Source organism: Microcaecilia unicolor, unplaced genomic scaffold (assembly GCF_901765095.1).
Source record: "Microcaecilia unicolor unplaced genomic scaffold, aMicUni1.1, whole genome shotgun sequence".
Lineage (NCBI taxonomy): Eukaryota > Metazoa > Chordata > Amphibia > Gymnophiona > Siphonopidae > Microcaecilia > Microcaecilia unicolor.
Genome location: NW_021963798.1, coordinates 26,798 through 52,755, shown reverse-complemented (window position 1 = coordinate 52,755; position 25,958 = coordinate 26,798). Strand labels below are relative to the sequence as shown.

The window sequence follows — 25,958 nt, the reverse complement described above, 5'->3', positions numbered from 1 at the left end:
GCAGTTCCAGGGGAAGGCAACTGATAAATTTTTCAGCAAGGCAAGACAGTTCTGCCTGGGAGGCAAGAACTTAAAAGATAAGTGCACAGTTTTCACCTAGTATATACCATTTTAAAAGTAACAAGTGATTTTATAGCACTGTGGTGATTGGGACGCATAAAAAAATGAGCATATGTTGCTCTCCCAAAAAATTGTTAGAGTTACCTAATGAAAGAAGTGCTATGCCACTTTTTAGCAGCATTATTGACTGCAGTTATAGTGGTTTATATCTGAGGGTACTCTATACACATAAATTATATATTTGCCACATTATACTGGTGTGAACTGTTTTGCTAGCACTTTCTTGAAGTTGGTGGCTAAGAGTCCTGGTTTGTGTACACAAGCTAGTGGTAGCAACATTCCATGTAGAATCTCAAATAGTAGCAACAGTGGAGGAGTGGCCTAATGGTTAGGGTGGTGGACTTTGGTCCTGAGGAACTGAGTTGGATTCCCACTTCAGGCACAGGCAGCTCCTTGTGACTCTGGGCAAGTCACTTAACCCTCCATTGCCCCATGTAAGCCGCATTGAGCCTGCCATGAGTGGGAAAGCGCGGGTACAAATGTAACAAAAAAAAAAGTGTGGGTTTTGTAGAGACTGCCAAAATTATATTATTATAAACTCAAAAATATATACTCATTCAATACAATGGAGAAAAAGACCTCTGTAAAAAATGCCACTTCTCTGACTACTGGGAAGGCATATGTAATCGATGGGGTATTTTACTAAGCTGCAGTAGCACTTCTAGTTCGCGCTAAATGCTAGAGATGCCCATACCTCAGCTTAGTAAAAGACGCCTCATATGTAGAAAGAAAAGTCCAACATAGAATCTAGAAAAAAAATGCAAACAGTACTCTCCAAACTTACAATCTGGTAGATAGATGCCAGGAAATTTTTTTTAACCAGTGTTATTCAAAAATCCAAATTCTGTAAGTAAAAAAAAAAAAAAAAAAAAACTAATCTGAGTGATGTGGATTCATAGGGGCCCCTGTTTCGCTGACTAGTTCCCCTAATTTAGCTAATGTATAATCCAAGATGGCTTTGGAAGATGATGTAGATGCCGGTGAATTCAAAGCAACAGAATTAGAAAAGGTACGGAGAAGGGTGACGAAAATGGTAAAGGTGATAAAGGAAAGTCTAAAGAGACTAGAGCTCTTCAGCTTAGAGAAAAGATGGCTGAGGGAAGATATGATGGAGGTCTATGAAATAATGAGTAGAGTGGAATGGGTAGAAGTGAATCGCTTGTTTACTCTTTCCAAAAATACTAGGGCTAGGGGGGCATACAATGAAGCTACTGAATTGTAAATTTAAAACAAACTGGAGAAAATTTATCTTCAGCATTTAATTAAACTGTAGAATTTGTTTCCAGAGAATTTGGTAAAAGCAGTTAGCTTAGCAGGGTCTAAAAAAGGTTTGGCTAATATCCTAAAAGAAAAGTCCACAAGTCATTATTAAGATGGACTTGGGGAAAATCCATGGTTTATTTCTAGGATAAGCAGCATAAAGTGTTTTGGGATCTTGCCAGGTACTTGTAACCTGAATTGGCCACTGTTGTAAATAGGATGCTGGGCTTTATGGACCTTTGGTCTGTCCCAGTATGGCAACACTTACGTAACCAATTTCTTACACCCAAAGGTTTGAGTAACCAATGAGAGTTCAGAAAAAAAAAAAAACCTTTGCATTTTTTAAATTAATCTCTTCTCTCTTGTTCTGTAGTAAATTATCTTTGAGGGTTACCTCTCTGTAAAGTAGAATATATCTGATTTTAATAACCAGAGTGTATTCAATTTATAATTTATTTATGGCTGAGTCTCTACAAACCAATACCTGGAACAGTGACAAATTTCATTTGGTTATAATTGGTCTCTGCTCTTTGATTCTCCTAGATATACAGTAGGTTTCAGTTAACCTAAATTTTGCTTGGCTAAATATCTCTTTGGGACATGAAAGGGAAGTAAAGTTTCTAGATGCCATAAATGACTAACCTCCGATCAGATCTGGACCAACACCTCCATGGTTAGTGCATTGGCCTGAGAAGCTGAGATCTGGATTCAATTTCTAGTAAAGTAATCCAAACAAAAAGAAAAAAAAGGAGGAAGGTGGAATTCTGTCAACTCCAACTCAATCACCAATTTCCACTCCAACTAACAAATACAATTTGTTATTGTTAGTTCAAGTGGAAATTGGTGAATTTAGTTGGATCTGGGTTCATTCCCCCTGCAGCTCCTTCTGACTCTGGGAAAGTTACTTAACCCTCCATTGTCCCGGGTACAAAAACAGATTGTGAGTTCAATAGGGACCGAGAAAATACTTGCGTATAATGTATACTCTTTTGGTTGTACCACTGGGAGGCAGTATTTCAAATCCTTGACTGACCCTCACTAGTAAGAAGTATTTGCCTCAAGGAGTAATGGGTGGAGAGGGTGCTGCTAGGCAAGAGTGATCACAACATGGGGGGGGGGGGGGAAAGTCCTACTGCTATAGCATCTAATTTTAAAAAGGGAGACTTCATGAAATGAGGAAATTTGTTAAAAAATAAAAGGAGCCCAAACAAAAGGGAGGATCACAAAGCTTCCACAGAAATCAAAGGGACGAAAATAAAGGATAGAAGAGAAGTATTCCAAGGATATCAGAGAAAGGAAGTCCAAAGCTTCTAAAAATTCTTTATTCTCCAACAGTATACCAAATGCATGAACAGTCTTGACCCGCGAAATGCATTAACGATCCTGACCATACATGGGCCGTGTTTCAACATAGTCTTCCTCAGGGGTCTGTCACTGACGCATAAGGGGAACAATGAAGAGAATTGCTGAACCCCCCCCCCCCCCCAAAAAAAAAAAAAAAGTCAGTGGAATCTGGTAAGACTGCTATTTTGAAGGACCAGTAGTGTCTTTGCTTGTGTCCATATCCCTGATGAAACCATAATGGTGAAACCCGTATCCGAGTTGGGAAATTGAAACACCGTTACTACTCGCACTGGAGTAAAAGATTAATTTAGAGATCAGAAGGCTTCATGTATTGCTGAATTTACAGTTCCAGGAAAGATGACTGACAATCCTGTAGATTAAGTGGTATTTTTTTTTTCAATTCATAAGATTGAATATCTGAAGCAGTACATTGAGGAACTTTGGATTTGGACGTGTGCGATGTTAGATAAGTGACCATCTCTTATTTGGTGAAGATCATGACTGTTTTCTGAACATGTTCACATTTATAATGCTGAGAGGTAAGGAAAGGGAGTGAGGTGTGCCCATTTCTTCTGCTGACAGAAAAAAAAATGCAAAACGATCTTCAGTTAGATAAGAGACAGGCTTTCTTATGATACACCATTTTGGATCAGACTAAAGGTCCAGCAGCATTCTGTTAACATGCTACCCAACTCATAAGTCCCTATCACATACCCTCAAGCCCAAATATATTGAAACTTCCTTAAGTGAGGCATACGTCCCTTTTATCAGTTATGACACCTTTCTTTCGCTTTACCTTTTTTTCAGGTTTCTTTACAGGCAGGATATGAGTATGACTAAAACTTTTAAGGCACACACACTCGCTCTCTCTCTCTCTCACTCTGTGAAATATCCTAGAGCAAACCTCATGCAAATCTGAATCTTTGATTCTCATGCTACACTTAGTCACCAGTTCTGTTGTATTTTTAATTTCTATACGAGTACCAGTCAGTTTCATGAAAACTATGACAGGTTTTAATGTCTCCCAATCCAGGAGAGTGCTTTATTCCTCCTGCAGAATGTGTGTGTTTTTGTGTCAACCCAGTCCTTTCCTGTGCTATTCCCAGATCAAGGATTCTCCTTGCCCCCTCCACCAGGCTCAAAATCCCCATTTCCTACAATAGGTAAGCATCTAGAACAAGTGGACTTTAGCCCAGATTGGTTCCTTTGTACCCCTAGGCCCGCCTCAGAAGTTTGATTAAAAGGTAGTGCGTCGACTCGGCAGACAAAGCATCTGCCTTCACATATAACATCTATATAAATAATTCTCACCTGCAACAATCTGAAGCTCACTCTGTGGGAGGGAAACACTGAAGGCTAGGCTGTCAGCAACACTCACTCTCACTCACGCACCACTCACTGTCACTCATAGACCCGCCCTCGGCCACGCCCCTTCCGGACATAATTCGCAACCCCAACGTTCTAAATGAAGCCTCCAACCGGAAGTTGAGGCGTCGAGACCACTTTTTGCCCATTACTGTGTGCCCCGCCCTCGCGTCACAACGTGATGACGAGAGGGCGGAGCACTCCAGCAAACCAGGAAACGCGATCGACGAGGCCGGAGCACTCCAGCAAATGAGCAAACGCGATCGATGACGGCAGAGCACTGACACGAGGCCCAGCCATCCAGGAAAGCAGGCAACGCGATCCACGGAGCTGGTCCGCCCTCGCGTCACAACGTCATGACGGCGAGGGCGGAGCACTCCAGGAAACGCGATCGACGATCGCTTCTCAACTGCCAGGCACCCAGCTGTCACGGTCCCCCCCCCTCGCCGCATACAAACGGAACGGGAAACTGCTGGGAGTGCTGCCACAGCACAGCCACTGCACGAAATACTGTGTAAAGCAATATCAAAGTGGCTACACCAGGAAGCTAAAGGGCTGCAGGGCTTTACTGATCCAAAGAGCCTTGACGCTACAACACCTGATCTACACAGTACAGCACAAAAACGATGCAACTCCACCCCCTCTAACAGCTGCATAAGGAAGATGAATGCCAAAGTAGCCCCTTGCACAGGCATCAACAGCTGCAGAGCCCAGGTTCAAAACTTGCGCTTTTACCATGCTGGGATTTACAGGCTGACCACATTTCACTTTTGCTTTCCCAACTGCCCTGCAAACCATATTTGCTCTTCACACCACAGCAGGGGCTGCTGACACCACAGAGGGAGAGGAAGGTATCTGTCACACACACACACACACACTCACTGTCCTCTGTGTGTCTCTCTCTCTCTCACACAGTGTATCTGTGTGAAACACAGTGTCTCTCTCACACACACTCGCGCCCACACTCACTCTCTGTCACACACACACACTCACACATTCACTCTCTCTCTCCACACACTATCACACACACTCTCTCAAACATACACACTCCGAGGTAAACCTTGGTAGTGCCCGTTTCATTTCTCTCAGAAACGGGCCCTATTTACTAGTATAAGATAAATGGTATGGGGTCCTGATTTTCTGTTCCAATGCCACATCACAGAATTCTAATGTACCCAGTATAGGTCCTGAGTGATGCAAGAGATGAACTACATTCTAGACTCTAATATTGGGAAGTCCCCATCCATCCTTTGCTGCAGCAAACTAAGACACATTCTTACTGTCATCATGCAGAAACTTTGAGAGACCTGTTAACAGATTTTCAAGTCTGCATCTTTAAAATCAATGGTAACATTTGTAGTGAATAAAGCTGCTTAGGCAGCAATATGGTTTTGTTCAATTGAATTTGACCACTCAAAAGGGTAGATGCTGCTGATTTTCCCATCATACATGGTGTGTAGAAGGAGAGACGGTTCAAAGCACACAACCTATTCAGTTGGCAAGGGATCATCAACTCAGATTCTTGAAGGCTTCCCCTGCCCGACATAACAGGAACTCCCTAACCCAACAGCCTGCTATCCCCTCTTTAAGGCCCAGGGCAGACCTTCCAAAACTTACCTTCAAACTTGATATTTCCGCAAATTCTTCAAGATTGCCCAGGACTTGACTCTTGAGGTTTAATCAGCATCACTGAAAAGGAGCCTGTTTGAGCTTGCAGGTGCCCATCTCCCCACGCACCCATCTATCTTGAAGTATTTTCTGGGTGAATCGTTTAGTGCATAAAATAAAATGACAGACACAAGGCATCCCTGCCAAGTGCCTGAGTGCTTTGAGATCAGTCAGGGCAAGATGCCATTCACTGAAATCTGAGTCCTGGGATTCCTATAAAGAACTTTCATCCACTCCAGAAAGGGGTCCAAGAAGCCAAATTGTGTTGTATACCATAAATAATCCCATGAGGCAATGTCATACTCTCTCAAGATCAAATCTGACTAGGAACATTTCTGCATTTCTTTTATGCACTGCAGTCTTGACAGCCGGCAATCTTTGTATACTAGCTGTAACATTTCTGTCTTTCATGAACCACACCTAATGGTCACTCACCTATTTAGGCACAATACTTGCTAACCAGCTGGCTAATTCTTTGGCATAAAAGTTTACTTCAAAATTGAGGAGCAAAATGGGTCAATAAGAACCAGTCTGCGTAGGATCTTTTTCTTCTATCAGGTCTCTATTTGAAGACGCAAAGAAACGCCCACACGGGGATGCCTGTGTACAGAAAATGTGTGCTATACCTAGGGGTTCATTATACTAAGGAACGGTACTAAGTGGCTTTTGAAAAACATTTTATTTAAATTCTTCTTCTAATCTGGGAACCATGGTGCAAGTCAAGCTTGGGCTGACATCCTGCTCCACTTGTGAAGGAAACATCGGCAACGATGCACAGAAGCTCATCTGCTTGGACATCACTTGCTAGTAGACTGTCCCCAGGATCCAGGAGACACATCTGTATCAGGTCATGGAGCTCTATGAAGTGGAGGAAAGGCTTTTAAAAGATTAAGAAAGCCTTTGGTACAGAAGTTGAAAGGCTCTGCACTGTCTAGTAGATCCTACTCTTGATGTTGCCTCCATCCTCTCATGCAGTGACCATAAGAACCCAACCACAGAAATGGGGAACAGTTAAGATTCCTCTATACAGTTATATGGTTCCAAGCAGGACCAATAACACAAAGCATATTGTTATAAAGGCAACCTCAATGTACCACCACCTAAGTTCAGATAGCCACATCAGTGATACTATGACTCCATGCATAATTTATGCAAATGAAGTCCCATTGCTATGACTCTGGCACAAGGAAGTTCTCGGTCATCTTTAACACCTTGTTTCTCTCACATCTCTTTACAGCATAGTTTGCTGTGCCGCAGATAACTCAACACAGATTCTTCTAGGTTAACCAGATGTGTAGACAAAATGGAAGTGGTACTGTGGAGCCAGGGAAGGAAGGGGTAGGCAGGCAGGCTGGCCAGTCAGGGGCAAGAGCTGCAGGAGAAGTGAGGCTGGATTAGGGACTACAGTGACTGTTCTCTGCTTCAGCCTCACCCTACTCCCCTCCTTTTCCCCAGAAGGCAGCCTGGAAGGGAGGAGCTTTAGCAGAACACCGTTACTTTGAGATTTTAGAAGTAATTTGTTTATTTAAATAGATTTTGCTCACACCTTTTTCAGTAGTAGCTCAAGGTGAGTTACATTCAGGTACACTGGATATTTCTCTGTTCCAGGAGGGCTCACATTTTAAGCTTGTACCTGAGGTAATGGAGGGTTATGTGGCTTTCCCAACATCACAAGGAACAGCAGTGGGATTTGAACCAGCCCCCTCTGGATTGCAAGAAAGGTGTTCTAACCACTATGCCACTCCTAGTGGTTAGAGCACCTTGACTCCAATACGTATTACAGTGGCAGATGGTTCTCCTTCAGTTTCCTTGCCTCTGCCAGAACAATCACATACTTTTCTGGAGAAAAGGTCATGATTTATGAAAGGTTGTTGGAAAAGCCATCCCAGCCTGCTCCTCCAACTATCGCAGTTCACTGGGATTACACCAGTGCAGAATGGGTCACAATCTCTACATGAATTTTTTTGTTCTAATCATATTGGATTCAGAATCGCAGGAGGGTCATTGTTTGCTACATCCTTCTCTCTGCACAGTTCTAACCTGTTCTAGGAAACTTCATCAGACCTTGTTCACAAGCAGGTGATCCATCCTTTGAAGGAGACCACCTAATCCATCACCTCCATATTAGAACATTTCCTATCCTACTGCATCCCAGTCTTAATTCCCCTGACACTTACAACACCTAGTTGCTTCTTGGGCCTGGTACCTCCATTTTGGAAGATATTGTTGGCAGCATGGAAGCCTTCTGTGGAAGAGGGTCACCATTTAAAGTGCATGTGATGATATATTGTTCTCCAAGTTCATGAAAGTTTGCCTTTAATATAGAAACCAACAGCTTTCTTTTCTTATGAAATAGCTGATGGAATCCAAGCAAACTTGGACAAATACCATGTTCCAGTCGTCATGATGTGTAGAAATTTCCTTCCGGCACCTGGGATTTTTATACCCTGTCTTTATTCCTGCTGGTGCTGTTGCCATTGCTGGAACAGGACTTCTCTCCTCTGCACCATGTAGCCATCAGTGAGTTTGAGCTGCACATGCAGGAACTCTGGTCTTGGGGTCTCAAGTCTCATGAGTCCAGCTTTGGTAGTTCTGCACCGTGCAGTACAGAAGAGGATGCCCTTGCCCTGGCTGGCATAATGGAGTTTGGGGGTTTACTGGTTTATTTGGGAGCAGTGGCTGAGAGGAGTCACTAGATAGCCTGAGTGACGAGAGCTAGTTTTAGGAGAGATGTGGTTGGCTAGATGAGAGGGGGGGGGGGGAATAAGGGGTTAAGGTGGGTTGGGTGACTAGCTGAGTAGGAAGGCTAATTGGAAGCAAAAGAAGATGGTGGGGAGGAGAGGGGTAAGAGGCAGAGATTGATGAGCTAAAGCCACTATTTTATAGAATATCCTCAGTGTAATAGGTAACCCTATTCCTTTTTGAGCGATGGTGTTACATGGTCAAACCTTTGAAGGTATCTCAGTGGCGTAGCCACAGGTGGGCCTTGGCTCACCCAACAGTAGCACATGTTTACCAGTAGCTGTTGGGGATCCCAAGCTCTGCCAGCTGAAGACTTGCCACTGATGGTAACAAAAACACTGCACTCCACGATACTGGCACCCGCGCATGCTCAGTTTTCAGTGCATGCATGTCTGCTGCACACTGCCAAGGTGGAGAGAAGCATTTTCCCGCCAGCTGAGATATTTTTTTGGTGTGTGTGTGTTTAGGTGGGGGAAGAACACTTGGTGCCCACCCACTTCTTGCCTGGGCCCAACCCAAAATCTGCTGTTTAGCTAAGCTCCTGAGGTGTTAAGTCAATTAAGCAGAGACAGTGGAAGGGAGCATTGTAGTAATCTAGTTGTGTGTATAACTAATGCATTGAACCAGGATCCTTAATGCTGATTGTTGCAAGCCATGTCATACAGAGCAAATAAAATGTAACTTTAAAAAAAGCACCATTAATTTTTGTAATATATTGCTTTTAACAGGCTTGCATTGATGACAATGTGGATATGGTGAAATTTCTGGTGGAAAATGGAGCCAGTATCAACCAACCTGATAATGAAGGCTGGATACCGCTACACGCAGCTGCTTCTTGTGGATATATTGACATAGCAGAGTAAGAGTTTCTCTCTCTTTCTCATAAAAATGGTGATTTTAATTAATACATACATTTATTTGACAGGAACAAGTAATTTTACATTGCATTTAAAGTAGTAATCATTTGTGAAAGAATTAATACATTTTACTTGTTTATGTGTGTTTGCTGTCCTGCAGTTCATGTATCTTTCCTGAACTGTCATTTTTCTACACATAAGCTTGGGTCCAGAAGCAGAGGCATAGTGGACTTTTTTTTTTTAAATTCTGGCCACCAGAGTAATTGCCTGATTAAATCTCATATTCCTTCCTTTCTAGCTCAGCTGTCTTAGGGCATCTTAGTCTGTGGCATTCTTTGGAACTTGCTATCTTAAATCCAACTGATCAGTCTTGTCACTGATTGAGCTGCTGTCTTTTCCCATGGGCTGTAACCAGGTGGTATGGTATGCTAGTCTCTCTTTATTCTGTGTTTTTCTAAGCCAATCAAAACTGTCAAGCGTAGTTAATGCAAGCCTTTAGTTTTTGTATTTTTTGAGGGTAGGAAAATTTATTAATGGTGGAAGTTCTGATTCTGGAATGCTGCAAACAAGTTGGGGTTTTGGGTATCCACATTAAATGTGTTTTTTGCATGTGCTGCCTCTTTTTGCCCACCTGCATCTCATAATGGCACAACCTAGTAAATGATGGCAGAGATGCATATTTAGCGTGAATATTCAAGTTGTGACACTTACTGGCTGCCTATCGATGGTTTTATTATAGACAAAATAGATGGAACATTGTTGTCTCCTGATAACTTAGAATCATTTTAAAAGACCTAAATATTTAAGGCTTTATTTTTATCTACCGGAGATGGCGAACACCTCTACGGTACATTGTAAGCCACATTGAGCCTGCAAGTAGGTGGGAAAATGTGGGATACAAATGTAACAAATAAGGACATTCCATGTAGAAGGCTGCGCAGGCTTCTGTTTCTGTGAGTCTGATGTCCTGCACAGGCCGACTTCTACATGGAATGTTGCTAGTGGAATAGCAACATTCCATGTAGAATCTCAAATAGTAGCAACAGTGGAGGAGTGGCCTAGTGGTTAGGGTGGTAGACTTTGGTCCTGGGGAACTGAGGAACTGAGTTTGATTCCCAATTCAGGCACAGGCAGCACCTTGTGACTCTGGACAAGTCACTTAACCCTCTATTGCCCCATGTAAGCCGCGTTGAGCCTGCCATGAGTGGGAAAGCGTGGGGTACAAATGTAACAAAAATAATAAGATTTTACCTTATGTAGTTTGTCTCTTTGAAGCACAGGAGCTTTCTGAGAAATTGTCTTAATTGGAAAACACTGTATTTAGTAATGCTAAGGCTTGGTCTTTATTGGTATCTCGCTTAATGCTAATATGAAAGTTTCTAGGCTAGTGAACGAATAGGCATGATGGTAAATTGCTGTCTGTCCTGGTTGAGATGCCAGGGTTCAATCATGGAGTGTAACCTGCAGAGAGTTGCAGGTGTGACTTGGCCTTTTGGGCAAGCTGGATTGACCATGCTGGTCTTTGCCCGCTGTCACTTACTTTGTTAATTTTAATTCATAAAGTTTTATAACAGTTTATAAGTATAGCTACTACTACTACTTATCACTTCTGTAGCACTACAAGGCATACGCAGCGCTGTACATCATACATTAAAAGACAGTCCCTGCTCAAAGAGCTCACAATCTATATAGGACAGGCAAACAGAACAGCCAAGAGGTAAGGGAATTAAAGAGGTGGGGGTAAAAGGGTACAGGGCAAGTGAGTAGTGGTTAGGAGTCAAAAGCAGCGTTAAAGAGAGGTGGGCTTTTAGCCTGGATTTGAAAACGGCCAAAGACGTTAACTCTCCAACAAAGTCCTCTAGCACAGTACCCCACTCCCAACCCTGTCCAATATGTAGCTGTAAACAACCAGGTTTTATGTTTTCTCCAAAAATGTCACATCAGTAAAATTTCCTGATTTACCAGGCAATTTATTCCATAAAACTGGGCCCACACATGAGAGTATATATTTTTTTTGTTGCTGTTTTTGCCCTAAGAATACCCTATCAGTCTCCAGCAGGCTCTGTCCTGATAAAACACATCCTACGCTCTAGTCTACATAAAGTAATACGGCCCATAAAACCACCTGGAGCTAGTCCATTCACAATCTTAAACATCAAAGTAAAAACTGTTAAATTTTATTCTCTGTTCTGTTGGCAGCCAATGCAGTTCTTCTGAGTTATAAATCCCTGTGGTGAAGATTTCTAGGGATAAATCATAAATGTGACCTGCTAAGTGAAAAAGTTCTCAAAAGTGGGGTACGTGACTTATACCACAAGATAGAGGAATAAATGCATAATCCTTCAAAATTTCATCCTCTGGTATGGACTAATTACATCTTTAAAAAAAGAGAAACATCTATAATAAAACTCACCGTCAACTTTCTGAAGACAACGTTCTGAAGTCACTCAGTCACTCACTGAAGGGTTCATGGATTCATGGTGGTGAAGCCAGAACACTGACCATGTCTCTCTGCCCCGCCCTGCATGATGGACCAATCAGAAAAAACACCCTCAACATTCTGAAACACAAAGGACCATCACAACACCGTTCCCAGGCAACACTAGGCAACGTAAGACGGACCAATCAGAGGAAACTACGTGACAATAAGGCATTCCCCAGCAGAATGGCTGATTATCTGTGCAGCACGGAGCACAGAACCACCGCTGGAACGAGAGAAGAATATTCCTGCTGTGGGTATGTGCAAAAATAGACCGGGGGAGGGGGGGGGGAATTTTTAAATGCCTAATGCCAGTACTGAAGAGTGCCAGAGGGCCTATAGCACAGACTATATTTGGGATTGCTTGACATGGAGTCAGAGGAGCCGGAAAACAACGTGCCCGTCACCATCTGGGACGTGGGCGAACAGGACAAGCTGCGGCCCAGCTGGAAGGATTACCCGTGACCCAGCCAGCAGCAAACAGCGACCAAGGAAGGGGGAGGAGTAGGGAAACACGCGGAGCGGAGCGTGTTTCCCTACTCCTTCCCTGCCTAGGAATCGCTGGAGACTGGCTGCCAAACTAACGAAACAACCGCACACCAACGCACCACCTCCATCATTTGAAAGGCATCCACTCTTTCTTCAACAGAAATGCAAACTAATAATACAAAACAAACAAAGAATACATGGTTTCTCAGGCGGCTGCAGGTAACTCCCCACCCCTTCCTCTTTTGCCGAAGCGGCCAAGGACGTGCCCAACCATCCCCAGCCTCAGGCAAGCTGTCTCCCACCTCGGGGATTCCCCGAGCACCTGGAAAAAGACGGCGCTGATTCCTGCAGCGCATAAATGTTCCAGCATTCCCCTGCAGCCGGCCTGAAATGGACCAAACATACCGGATCACCCCCGACGCCCCGAGACCGTGCTCTTCTCCCTTCCGCCAACTTAAAACAACCATCCCCGTCCTCAGGCAAGCCGTCACCCACCTCCAGGATGCCCAGAACCCCAGCCCAATGGAAAAAGATGGCGCTGCTTCCACACACATTTCTCTTCCAGCATTCCCCAGCAGCCCTGAACGGCCAAAAAATACCGACAGACAAAGAACGTGCTCCTCAACCTTCCACCCATCTAAAACAACACTGCTGCCTCAGCACAACACAAAAAAAAAACTGGAAAAAAAACACTCAACAAAGGCTGACCCCCCCCCCTACAACCACATTTACATTTCACCAACAGAAAGACCCCCCCCACAAACCTTGACAGACAAAACCACACACACACAATACAACAGAAACACACCCTCAAAGCCACACACCAATCCAACCCACTTTGCCAGCACAGCACATCCCCCAACCCCCTAAGCAAAAAACAAAACAAAAAAAGACACACATCAACAACCTGCACACACACACACACACACACACACAAAATAACTCTGTGACACATACACACACACAAAAAAAACCACATGCTAGCGCCCATTTCATTGGTTTCGGAAACGGGCCTTTTTTTACTAGTTTATCAATAAAGTAATTAACCTCGGAAATCACATACCCCGCTTGAGGTACCTGCAGTTTTCAGGCTGTAGAACATGAAAACCAAATTGCATCATCCCATTCTTAGTACTCAGCATTCAAAAAATTAATGCTGCCTCCTAATCATTGTCTCGGGGCTTGGTTTCTGATTCCTTGATGCAAGCATCTATTTTTTTTTAAAAGATATTTAAAATCAAACTGATGTAGGTAATATATTGGCCCATTTCTTCCTTACTTTGTTAAGGACCTTAGCTAGAAATTTGGGTTTATAATCCGATTTACAGGACAAACATCTTGGGTCCCTTCCAATGTAGGACAGACTATATTGGTATCCAACACAGATTGCCTTGTGATATTCTTTAGATGTTATAAATTGGGCTTGTGCTGATTTTAAGGTATTGAATGCTGATATTTCCAGAAAAATCACTGTATATTAGCTTGGTTAATTCTTGTTGTACAGTTTGAGCCGCTCATGCAAAATGCTTTCAACCAGCCATTATTTTCCTTATCTTAACAATTTGGGTGACTCAAGGATACACCTTTGTCAGCGATACTATGTAACATTTGTGTGCATCATTTTACCAAGACATACGATTATCAGTACTATGCTTATATGTTTTCTTGGTCATGTTTTTTTTCATGAAGAAAAACTAGCGTTATCAGTTGAGAATTTTGTTTGATATCCTTGATTGGTTGACCACCAGCTGTTTGTCACTGAATTTAAATAAATAGGTCATTTGGGTAGATTTTATTTTTATTTATTTTAGCTTGGCTTTTCTGTGTAGGGTTTACTGTTTTATTTTGCTCCCATTGAAGCTCAGGTGTATCATTTAAGGTTCTCAATTTTTGAACTTGGGCAAGATCTTTTGTAATTTAAAACAAAATAAAATGTTGTGTGTCTTGAAACCATATCTATGGTTGGATTTCTGGTTGGTCATTCAGACCTTGTCTTTTTGCTTTTGATTATGGCAGTGCTTTATATTTTTGATAGCTGGCTTCTTCAATGCGAGCCGTACAGTCAGTTCAGAATGTGGTAGCTGTTGCTTCTGTTTTCTTTCCTTTCTGTCTATATAATTTTTTTCCCAAAATTCATATTGATTATTGGTTGCTCAAGATGTAATCCTATTTCTCTTAGATTGGATCCCTATTGCTGCTTGCATAAAGTGTAAGATTTGGGTTTTAATTTTTAAAGCTTTACATGGGAATGTATTGGCCTAACTGCAATCCTGGGTTTTCTCCCTACCTGATGAATGACGTGTTTCATCCTCTGTGGTTTTTTAATCTGTACTAAAGGTCCTAACTAAATTTGAAACAGATAAAGGAATTACTGTATCTAGTCTTACCCTGTAGAATGAGTTATTGTATGTTCTACATTTAGGACTTGACTATTTAAAACTGGGTAAGGGTGTGAAGTTGGTTCTCAGTTGTTGTTTTTTTTTTTCCCCCTTTAGTCATGGGTTGTAGTATTAGTTATTCCTATCTCCTCTGCTCTGTTACTTTTTTTTTTTTTAATATTGGTATCGGATGTTGTTAAAGCTGCCTAAAGTGCTTAAGATGGTCAGGGCACGTTTGTTTACTACTACAGTTTTTAAAACAAAAGCCTGATTTGGTTGGCATGGTGCAGCAAGATACCTATGTTAAGGATTTTGGGTTAGCTCTTTCTTTTAATTCTTAATTGTATATAGATTTGTATGGTGGTGTTTTGTTTTTTTAATGCTCAAGAACCTTTCCTTTTGAAATTTTCTGATGTTCCACAATGCTAACTCTAAACACACTCTCAGTCATAAATCCTCTCTAAACAAAATCTTAGCATGTTTTCCTAAGTACACGTTTTAATCTAATTTGGATCTTTAGCCGAAGACTTTGTTCTAGAAATTGACATATGGGTTATCAGCTTTGTTGTTAACCTTCCTATCTTCATAGATCTCTCTCTTTTAGCTATGTCGGTGGAAGAAAGTTCTGAGGTACCCAGATTCACATGGAAGAGTTCACTATTTGTCTTTCTTCACAGGTATTTACTTCACCATGGAGCAAATGTAGGAGCAGTTAACAGTGAAGGTGACACTCCATTAGACATTGCTGAAGAGGAAGCAATGGAAGAACTTCTTCAAATGAAGTAAATCGACAAGGTAATGGGAACCCCTGTTTATAAGACTTTTATGTTTAAACGCTTTTATTGAAACTTCAGCATATCACAACTGTTCAATACGTTCACTGTGTTATTCTTTAAACATATCATGCTGTATATGAAGAACTCAATACAAGTTAGCATCCTTGGAATTTTACAGCTTTTCTCCCTAACCCCACAATAGCCCCCCCTCCCCAGACTTAGCCGTCTACAGGCTAACAACATAGTTCAAGTCATCATCCAATTATGTTGACATTTCTCCCCAATCTCCTCAGCTTAGCTTTATACAGAATTTAATACCTCTCCACTACTACTACTTAGCATTTCTATAGCACTGCCAGGGTTACGCAGCGCTGTACAAGTTTAACATGGGGAAGGACCGTCCCTGCTCAAAAGAGCTTACAATCTAAAGGTTACAAACTATGTAGTCAGTGTAGGTATCGTGAGTGGGGAAGGTGGTTATGCGCCAAAAGCAAGGGAGAAGAGATGGGCTTTTGAGTAAGGACTTGAAGATGGGCAGGGAGGCGCATGACGTATGGGCTCGGGAAGGCTGTTCCAGGCATATGGTGATGCGAGGCAGAAGGGGCGGAGTCTGGAATTAGCAGTGGTGGAGAAGGGTACAGATAGGAGTGATTTGTCCTGAGAGCGGAGGTTACGGGTGGGAACATACGGGGAGAGGAGTAGAGAGGTACTGGGGGGCTGCAGATTGAGTGCATTTGAAGGTTAAAAGGAGAAGCTTGAACTGTACGGTAGCGGATCGGGAGCCAGTGAAGTGACTTGAGGAGAGGGGTGATAGAGTATCGGTTCACGCGGTAGATAAGACGTGCGGCAGAATTTTGGAAAGATTGAAGGGGGAATAGATGGTTAAGCGAAGGCCAGTGAGAAGAAGGTTGCAATAGTCAAGACGAGAGGTGACGAGTGAGTGGACGAGGGTTCGGGTGGTCTGTTCAGAGAGGAATGGGCGAATTTTGCTAATATTATTATAGGGAAGAAGCGACAGGTCTTAGCTGTCTGCTGGATATGGGCAGAGAAAGAGAGGGAGGAGTCGAAGATGACTGCGAGATTGCGGGCTGAAGCGACGGAGGATGAGGGCGTGTCAACAGAGACGGAAAGTGGGGGAAGAGGGTTTGGGTGGAAAGACAAGGAGCTCAGTCTTTGCCATGTTCAGTTTCAGATGCCGGTTGGACATCCAGGCAGCGGTCTGAAAGGCAGGCCGAAACTTTGGCCAAATCCTGAACCTCCCCTCCTCCCCCTACCCATTCCCACCTCCCCTATCCCAGTGCAACGCTCAAAGAGCCCGCCACAGTTACCGGCTTTATAAGACTTTTAAAGTACACTTGTTCCAACAACACTTCTGGCTTCACTTCACTGTAGAAGTGGCTCTTAGGCCAGACTTAGCCTTTGTAGTTTCTTGACATGCTGTTGTTCCTGACTAAGTTCAACTATAGGTGCCAACGTCCATGACTTTGTATTGCAGAGTTAGAAAGATGTAAAAACAAATCGTTCACATGTCCCAAGAGTTATGACCTGTGAGCAGTGTTGCTTAGTAAGAGCAACTGAGATCTGCAGCTTCAGTCAGGATGTTCTGGAGACAGATGAGCCCAGGTCAAACTGCAGATACTGATGGTGAAGCAAGATTATCTCATATACTATGTAGCAAGATGCAACAGGCGACAGCCTGAAGCCGGGTTTTGCAAACCACAAAACTCTATGTAAAACATAAGCTGCTTTTTTTTTTCTGTATCTTTTCTCGTGCAAGGCTAAGATTTATAATTGAGGAATAAAATGTTATACAGTAGTATCGCTCCATGGTGCGACCGCACCTCGAATATTGTGTACAATTCTGGTCGCCGCAACTCAAAAAAGATATAGTGGACTTAGAAAAGGTGCAGAGAAGGGCAACGAAAATGATAAAGGGGATGGGACGACTTCCCTATGAGGAAAGGCTAAAGCGGCTAGGGCTCTTCAGCTTGGAGAAAAGGCGGCTGAGGGGATATGATAGAGGTCTATAAAATAATGAGTGTTGACAGATAGATGTGAAGCATCTGTTTACGCTTTCCAAAAATACTAGGACTAGAGGGGCATGCGATGAAGCTACAATGTAGTAAATTTAAAACGAATCGGAGAAAATCTTTCTTCACTCAACGTGTAATTAAACTCTGGAATTCGTTGCCAGAGAATGTGTAAAGGCGGTAGCTTAGCGGAGTTTAAAAAAGGTTTGGACAGCTTCCTAAAGGAAAAGTCCATAGACCATTATTAAATGGACTTGGGAAAATCCACTATTTCTGGGATAAGCAGTATAAAATGTTTTGTACATTTTTGGGATCTTGCCGGGTATTTGTGACCTGGATTGGCCACTGTTGGAAACAGGATGCTGGGCTCGATGGACCTTTGGTTCCCCAGTATGGCAATACTTATGTAAGTTTGGACAGTTCACTTTTTTCATATCATTACAAGTACAACTTTCTCTTTCAATCAGGAATCGATGTAGAAGCAGCTCGAAAAGAGGAGGAAAGAGTAATGCTTCGAGATGCAAGCAGTGGTTGAACAGCGGCCGTATCGAGGATGTCAGGCATTTAAAATCGGGTGGTACAGCACTTCATGTAGCTGCCGCTAAAGGATATGTAGAAGTTTTAAAGTAAGTTTATTTAATTTCTGGAGTCTTCATTTATCCCATGTCATGTTTTCATCTTTAGCTATGTAATAATTCACCTAGAGCTTTGACGTCTAGAAGTTGGCCACATGGATCTTCTGTTCTTGGCTTTGGTGTACTTAATTATCCCCGCCGTTCATTACAGACTAGTGAAGAAATGCAGCTTCAGTTCTTATAACTTAGTCCTTCTTGTGAATGATCTGTGTGTACATTGATTTGTATTTACTGTCCGGTTACCCTTTCTTATCCAGGCTCGTTTTCCATATTTTTTTGGATTTATTACACCAATAAATTTTAATGGTGTTACAAAAGCCCTCCCTATCCCTCTCAGTTATGCTGTTAATAAACCATGAATAGCAGGGGTCCAATATGTATTCCAAATACGACTTACATACAAGAAAGAAAAATTGGTAAAAGACAAAAATATAAAAAATTATAAATGTCAAAAAAGAAAATCAAAAAAAGACACAAGCAAAATAAAAAAACTAAATAAATTTATTAGGGTGATATGACTCGACACAGCTGTGTTTCGGCCCAACTGGCCTGCGTCAGGAGTCTGTTTTTTCAATGAGCTATACACACATTTCCTGCACCAGAGTTTTCTACAGCGATTTTGGTCAAACCGTGCACACAGCCTTTTTAAAGGTAGAGTGTTACTGAACAAAGTTGCGTTTAATTGAATACCCTCCAAGGATTGACATTACCAGATAATACATATATGGTGTAACAGACTCCTGACGCAGGCCAGTTGGGCCGAAACACAGCTGTGTCGAGTCTATCACCCTAATAAATTTATTTAGTTTTTTTTATTTTGCTTGTGTCGTCTTTTTTGATTTACTTTTTTTGACATTTATAAGTTTGTTTATATTTTTGTCCTTTACCCATTTTTCTTTCTTGTAGTATTTTGTTTTTTCTTTTTGGGGCGTTTTTTTCTTTTTTGCGTCATCTTCGCGTTTTTGATTATTGTTGTTTTTGCGAAGACAGGTTTCTTCTGTATTTTTTAATAATAATTCCAATACGACTAGCATATTGCAAAACATCTCTGGCAAAACTGTTATCCTTTTGTATACAGCTCTGCTTTGAAAGCAGACATGCTATTCTATCTTCTAAAAACACCATTTAAAATTATTGGCAATCTATAGAAGGATATAAAACTTTTTTTTTTTAAGTTGTAACATATAAACTAGCTAATGAGGGAGCCATTCTTGCTGCCACTTCATGCCATCTTTTTTGGCAAATACCCTCAAAGGAAAAAGTGTTAGATAATACAGAAGATATGGAATCCTGTGGGAAGATGAAGGCCGATCTGATATTACCCAGCTGTTTGTAAGGTTGACTCTTGAGGGATGTTGGCATATATAGTGCATCGATATCTAAAGTAACCAACAATGTTTGCACTAGAAGTGTAAAAAATAAATCGGCGCATTTCTCTTAGCCAGAGGTAGGTAACTCCGGTCCTCGAGAGCCGCAGGCAGGTCAGGTTTTCAGGATATCCACAATGAATATGCAGGAGATAGATTTTCAAGCGCTGCCTCCATGGTATGCAAATCTATCTCCTGCATATTCATTGTGGATATCCTGAAAACCTGACCTGCCTGCGGCTCTCGAGGACCGGAGTTGCCTACCCATGTCTTAGACAAATGTGCAGTGATGTGAACAAATGAAGCACTCGAAACATTTAAAGTTTTAAAATAAATCCACAAGATCATGGAGTGGTTCTGACACTGAACCTACATGTGAACACTGTATGATGGCCATCCTTTTTAATTGTGTATTTTAGATATTGTGCATCACACTAGAATCCTCAGATGTTTCAACAGTTACAAACTGAGCCCCCTCTTGTTTAATCAAAAAAACCTCAACCACATTGCAACTTCAGATGCTATCTTCTGAAGTATGAGTAGAATATTCACCTAGCCTTTGATAATCTTTGGTCAAACAGCTGACACACTTTCCGCTTACCCTGACCTGCATTTTGAATCCCCCCCCCTCCCCTTTGCAGGCTTGATCACCCATGATATCGTTTAGAAAACTGCAAGACTGACTATTCTCTAGTTGAATCAAAAAATGGGTGAAAACCATGTTTGCACACTGTTTTCATCTGATCCTTAAGCCTGGTCCAAAATGAGCACTGACTATCTTGAAATATGGGATTTCTTTTCCTGCTAGACCAGCCCAGACTAGTGGGTTATGTCACCCCCTATCTGCAGATGGAGGAAGAGACTTGAAGATTCTAATGACATTCAGTATAACAGGTGGTGCAGCCAGGAATATTCCCAGTATGCTTTTTATGGCCCTTTGGCTTGTCCGTTAGGTATGGTCTGTTTTTTGGAGGGCAGTTAAGTAAAGAACAGACCATTAAAAAAAACTCCAGACAGCCCAGAACACCGCAGCCAGACTCATTTTTGGAAAAAACTAAATACGAAAATGCGAAGCCCCTAAGAGAGAAACTGCACTGGCTCCCGCTGAAAGAACGGAGTTCAAGATCTGCACAACTGTTCACAAAATCATCCACGCAGACGCCCCACTCTATGTTAAATCTAGTGGACCTACCGCCCAGAAACGCCAAAAGATCGGCCCGCAAATTCCTCACCTGAACTTTCCCAGTTGTAAAGGAATTAAATACAAACCAGTCATATGCCACTACTTTTGCGTACAGAAGCACACAAATATGGAACGCATAACCCGTGGTCCTGAAAACCATGGATAATGTAACCAACTTTTGCAAATCTTTGAAGACACATCTCTTCAACAAAGCTTACAAAAACAATCCTCAGTGAAACAAATCATTCCTTAAACCACTCATGTGCACTAAAAAAAAAAAAAAAAACTCTCACACTACCTTACCTACCACCTTTCCATCTAAAACCCCATTTACCTTCAGCCTATTATCGATTGTACTTAAGATCATTCAGCCTATCATTGATTGTACTTAAGATCCATTTACCTTCAGCCTATTATCGATTGTACTTAAGATCCTGTAATGACTACATCATAACAACACTCTGTAAGCCACATTGAGCCTGCAAAAAGGTAGGATAATGTGGGGTACAAATGCAATAAATGATAATAATAAATTCAGGTCCTGTTGTGAGCTATTGTGCTCTCCTTGGGACATCTGGTACGGAGGGCTCTTTTATTTTTTTTCTTTGAAACATCTTTTTTTTTTTTTTTTTTTTTTTGGCGCTTTGTTTGGCCAGGAGAGTATACAAATTGCAGGCTACTTCTTACAGCGATCCTTACCTGCCCTTTTCAGCTGACTCCATTTCCATTTGAACAGTACCGTGGTTTCTCCCTTTCATCTAAATCGGGGGATTGTGCTTCCAATCAGAAAAGTTAGGTCCCCAAACTATTCCTAAGATGGATGCATGCAGAGTCTTCCTGCGTTACTTTGAGATCACAAACTTTTTTTCTTAAGACAGGTTATTTGTATTGTTTCATGGACTGCAAGAAGGCCATAAGTGCAACTTAACTTCTCAGTCAGAAAGTTGTTCCAGTGGGTTGCAGAGCTCACTCACTCCTTGGGCAGAAGCTTGAATAGTCATCCTGTGGATTCTCAAAGCAGCCAGTTGGTCCTCACTGCATTCTTTTGTGAAACATTGCAAGTTTGATAATTCAGGCCAGAGGAGATGCTGATGTTGCAGGGTATATTGTCTTACTTAGCCCAGTGGTTCATCCCAGGGGTGTATCTGGACTGGCGGTAGGGGGGGCCAGAGCCAGAGGGAGGGGGCACATTTTAGCCCCCCCCCCCCCGCGCCCCCCCCCCCCGCCACTGCCAGACCCCCCCCTCGCCACCAATGACACTCTCCACCCCCTCCCGCCGCCGCCACCCCTCCCCCGCTGCTGTCACTTACCTTTGCTGGCGGGGGACCCCAACCCCCCGCCAGCCGAGGTCCTCTCTTCCATGCAGGCTGCAAGTTGCAATGCTTCCTGTTCTTCTCAGTCTGACGTCCTGCACGTACAATGCGCAGGACGTCAGACTGAGTTCCAAATTCTGAGTCTGACGTCCTGCACGTTGTACGTGTGCAGCACGTCAGACTCAGAAGAACAGGAAGCGAAGCGTTGCAACTTGCATCCTGCACGGAAGAGAGGACTTCGGCTGGCGGGGGCTTGGGGTCCCCCGCCAGCAAAGATCGGCGACGGGTTGGTGGCGGGTGGGAGGGAGGGGGAGAGGGTCGATGGTAGGGGGGTCCAGGGCGAAATCTGCGGGGGCTCAGGCCCCTGTGGCCCCACGCAGATACGCCCCTGGTTCATCCTGTCATTCCAGACCAATATTTCCTCTAAGCTGTGTAGCTGTGCACTCTTTTATTTTTTTTAAAGTGCTGCACACTAATTTTGGATTGTTGTGCAGCAAAACTGAGTCTGACAACAGATGCTTCCCAGCCTCTGAATGTGGTCCAGCGTCTCCTGTCTCTCTCCTTTCTAGTCCCTCCCATCTAGCATCTCCCCCTTGCCAGTTCACACCTTCTCCTCTCAAACCTCTTTATTTCTGTGATTGCATTGCAAGTGTCTTTCTCTGTTGGTCCAGTACTTTCCTCCTCCTCCTCCTCACTTTCAGATGTGTAGCATTTCCAGCCCTGGCAGGTCTGAAGACTTGCCTCAAAAATCAAACCCAGGTCCTCATACTACCACTGAGGCACTGGTTTTCTCCCCCATAGGCTCCTTTTTGAATGAAATCCACCCTTAAAGAAATATTGTTGGCACATGTTTGAAGAGTTCAGGACACTTTGAAGTTCAGTTGTTACTTCATTTTTAAAAATTCATGTAATCTGTAGCTTGTTAAAATGTTGATGTAAACTGGAAAACTCTACCAGAGTCCCAGGCCAATTCCTATGCTGGTGAGTAAATAGTCTGGTGCTCCTATAGTTCTCTTTATATAAGCCCAAAACCATAAAAAATCTGTTAGGGAGAGTGGGTTTCTTTAATTTATTGATTTGATTTAAATATTTCACATTAGTGATTTTGTTTTCCTTAGGCATCCCATGTGAGGTGAGCTTTGTTAATGGCAGCTAACAAAACTGTAGGAGTGTACTACATTGATTTTCTGAACCAAAAGTTAAATTTAAAAGGAAGTCCTGGAAGTCGGAAGCCACGTCCAGAAAATTTTATGACCTTTATCCTAATAATGTACCTAGGCCTCCCAGAGAAATAATTAAGGAAGTTGCAAAACATTCAAAATGCTTCAGCTAAACTAATAGGCGGGTGCTGGGTTGATCATGCCTCCCCATTCCTGTCCAAACTACACCGGCTTCCCTGCAAGGCAAGGGTTGAATTTGGGCTACTCGCTCTAAATGCCTTTACGGAATAGCCCCACACTACCTACTACTACTTAGCATTTCTATAGCGCTGCCAGGGTTACGCAGCGCTGTACAAGTTTAAACATGGGGAAGGACAGTCCCTGCTCAAGAGAGCTTACAATCTAAAGGTAAAAACTATGTAGTCAGTGTAGGTATCAGGAATGGGAAGGTGGTTAGGCACCAAAAGCAAGGGAGAAGAGATGGGCCTTGAGTAAGGACTTGAAAATGGGCAGCGAGGGCGCATGGCGTATGGGCTCAGGAAGTCTGTTCCAGGCATAAGGTGATGCGAGGCAGAAGGGGCGGAGTCTGGAGTTAGCGGTGGTGGAGAAGGGTACAGAAAGGAGTGATTTGTCCTGAGAGCGGAGGTTACGGGTGGGAACATATGGGGAGAGGAGGGTAGAGAGGTAATGGGGGGCTGCAGATTGAGTGCACTTGAAGGTCAATAGGAGAAGCTTGAACTGTATACGGTAGCGGATCGGGAGCCAGTGAAGCGACTTGAGGAGAACTACAAAAGTTCATCCAAATATACCAACCCAAAAGAGGTCTTAGATCCTTAACAGACTGGTACCTCCAAACAGCCACATTTGCCACCTTAAAAGAACAACCAATTCAACAATGATGGGCAAAGGTGCAGAACTATGGAACTTATTACCAATACAAATTAGATAAATCCCAAACTATCTATCTGTGCTTCTGTAGAAAATTGAAAACCTGGCTTTTTTAACAAATACTATGGACCACAAACAAACCCAACCTAGTGACCACTCAACTCCCTGCATACGTCAAGGGGCTACAAAGGAAATAGAGCAATGATGCAGACAATTACTGTTCAACCAAGAGTCCTAGCCATTTCATTAATTTTCTCTTTTTAGTTACCAAGATGCTACTTAGACTTGACACAAATGTGACGAAGTTCTCTTCTGTTTAATGTAACAATGTTCTTCCTCTTGTTTCATTGTAACAATTTTTGTCAGCTTCAGTGTTCAAGCTGTTCCCAATCTGGATTTGTTCTCCACCTAGAATTTAAAGGTTAAGCGGACTATAAATGCCTAAATTAAATTATGTATTGATTTTGCTCCGAGGACAAGCAGGCTGCTTGTTCTCACGACTGGGTTGACGTCCGCGGCAGCCCCCACCAACCGGAAGAAGCTTCGCGGGACGGTCGGCACGCAGGCCACGCCCACCGCGCAGGCGCGGCCGCCTTCCCGCCCGTGCGCGACCGCTCCCGCCAGTTCCTTTTTTTTCCGCGCCTGGAGAGAGTCGTGCTTTGCCGCTCTCTCTACTTCAGCCGCCGGATTCTTGCGATCGCGTATACGCGGATCGCGCTTCGTTAATTTAATTTAATTTCCTTTTATTATCGTTTCTTTTACAAAAAAAAAAAAAAAAAAAAAGACTGCGCGTGTGGAGCACGCGCTCCCCTTTTCCCTCGCTTCTAGCGGGGACGCCTCGTTGCGGCCTAGTGGCCGCTCGGTCGGCTAGTTTTTTCGTGGTGTGATTTTAGCCACCATTGCCGACTTTGACTTCGCCGACGCGATTTTTCCGTCGATGTCCTCGAAGGTCCCGAGTGGATTTAAAAAGTGTGGTCGCTGCGGCCGGCCGATCTCGCAGACCGACACCCACGCTTGGTGCCTCCAGTGCCTCGGGCCGGAGCACAATCTCAAGTCGTGCGCGCTGTGTCTCGGTCTCCGGAAACGGACTCAGGTTGCGAGGCAAGTTCTGCGGGACCGTCTTTTTGGAACTTGCGCCGGCCCCTCGACGTCGACCTCGACGGCATCGGTATCGAAGGCCGGATCTTCGGTACCCGGTATCGATGCCCGAGACATCGGCACCGAGGGCAGCGACCCCAGGAGAACAGGTCCCGTCGCCCGCCGGTGAGAGTGGGGTTGAGAGGCCGCGTGGGCTGTCGGCCCCTGTCCTCCTCCTCAGCTCGTGAGCCACGGGACCAGAACCCTGTCGGACCCGTACCATCGAGACCGAGGGGGATCGACCTCCTCCTCCTCCATGCCCTCCGGCGCCGGTGACGTGCACCGGAAAAAAAGACAAGAAGCGCCGTCACCGGGAGCCCTCGTGCACCCTGAAGGGGAGTCGACGCCGAAGCGTCATCGCAGAGAGGAGAGATCTCCGTCGGTGGTGTAGGTACCTACGCGTCGGGGTTCCGGCACCTCGGTGCCGTCTCCTGGCCCCCAGCAGCTTCTGGCACCGACAGCCCTTACCGGCCCCACCGCCTTTCCCGGCAGCGTGCCTGGACGAGTGCCTCAGAGCCATCCTTCCGGGGATCTGGAAGGGCTGATGCGCCAGGCTGTGCCGGCGTCGGGGGTGCTTGCGCCCCCGGCGCCCGATGACTGTGGCGCCGGCGAGCTCTAGCCCGCGCCAGGGGCTGTCGACACCGCCGCCGCTTGCGGTGCCGGTCTCGACCGCCACGCAGGTGGAGATCCCCTGTCGACGTCGATGGAGGAGCTCCGTCCCCGCCGGCGCGGGAGTCCACCGCTCGGACGACACCGAGGCCTCGGTG

General features: G+C 43.8%; 1 protein-coding gene across 1 annotated transcript in view; it reads left to right on the top strand.

Moving 5' to 3' along the window:
- The first annotated feature begins 1,072 nt into the window (after window positions 1–1,072).
- The window catches only part of LOC115459644 (protein phosphatase 1 regulatory subunit 12A-like), a 38,763-nt gene continuing 13,877 nt past the window's right edge, over window positions 1,073–25,958 (top strand). Inside the window, 5 exon segments of the mRNA XM_030189449.1 lie at window positions 1,073–1,129; window positions 9,228–9,358; window positions 15,380–15,479; window positions 17,957–18,029; window positions 18,032–18,134. Coding sequence (XP_030045309.1) covers window positions 1,073–1,129; window positions 9,228–9,358; window positions 15,380–15,479; window positions 17,957–18,029; window positions 18,032–18,134 — 464 coding nt within the window.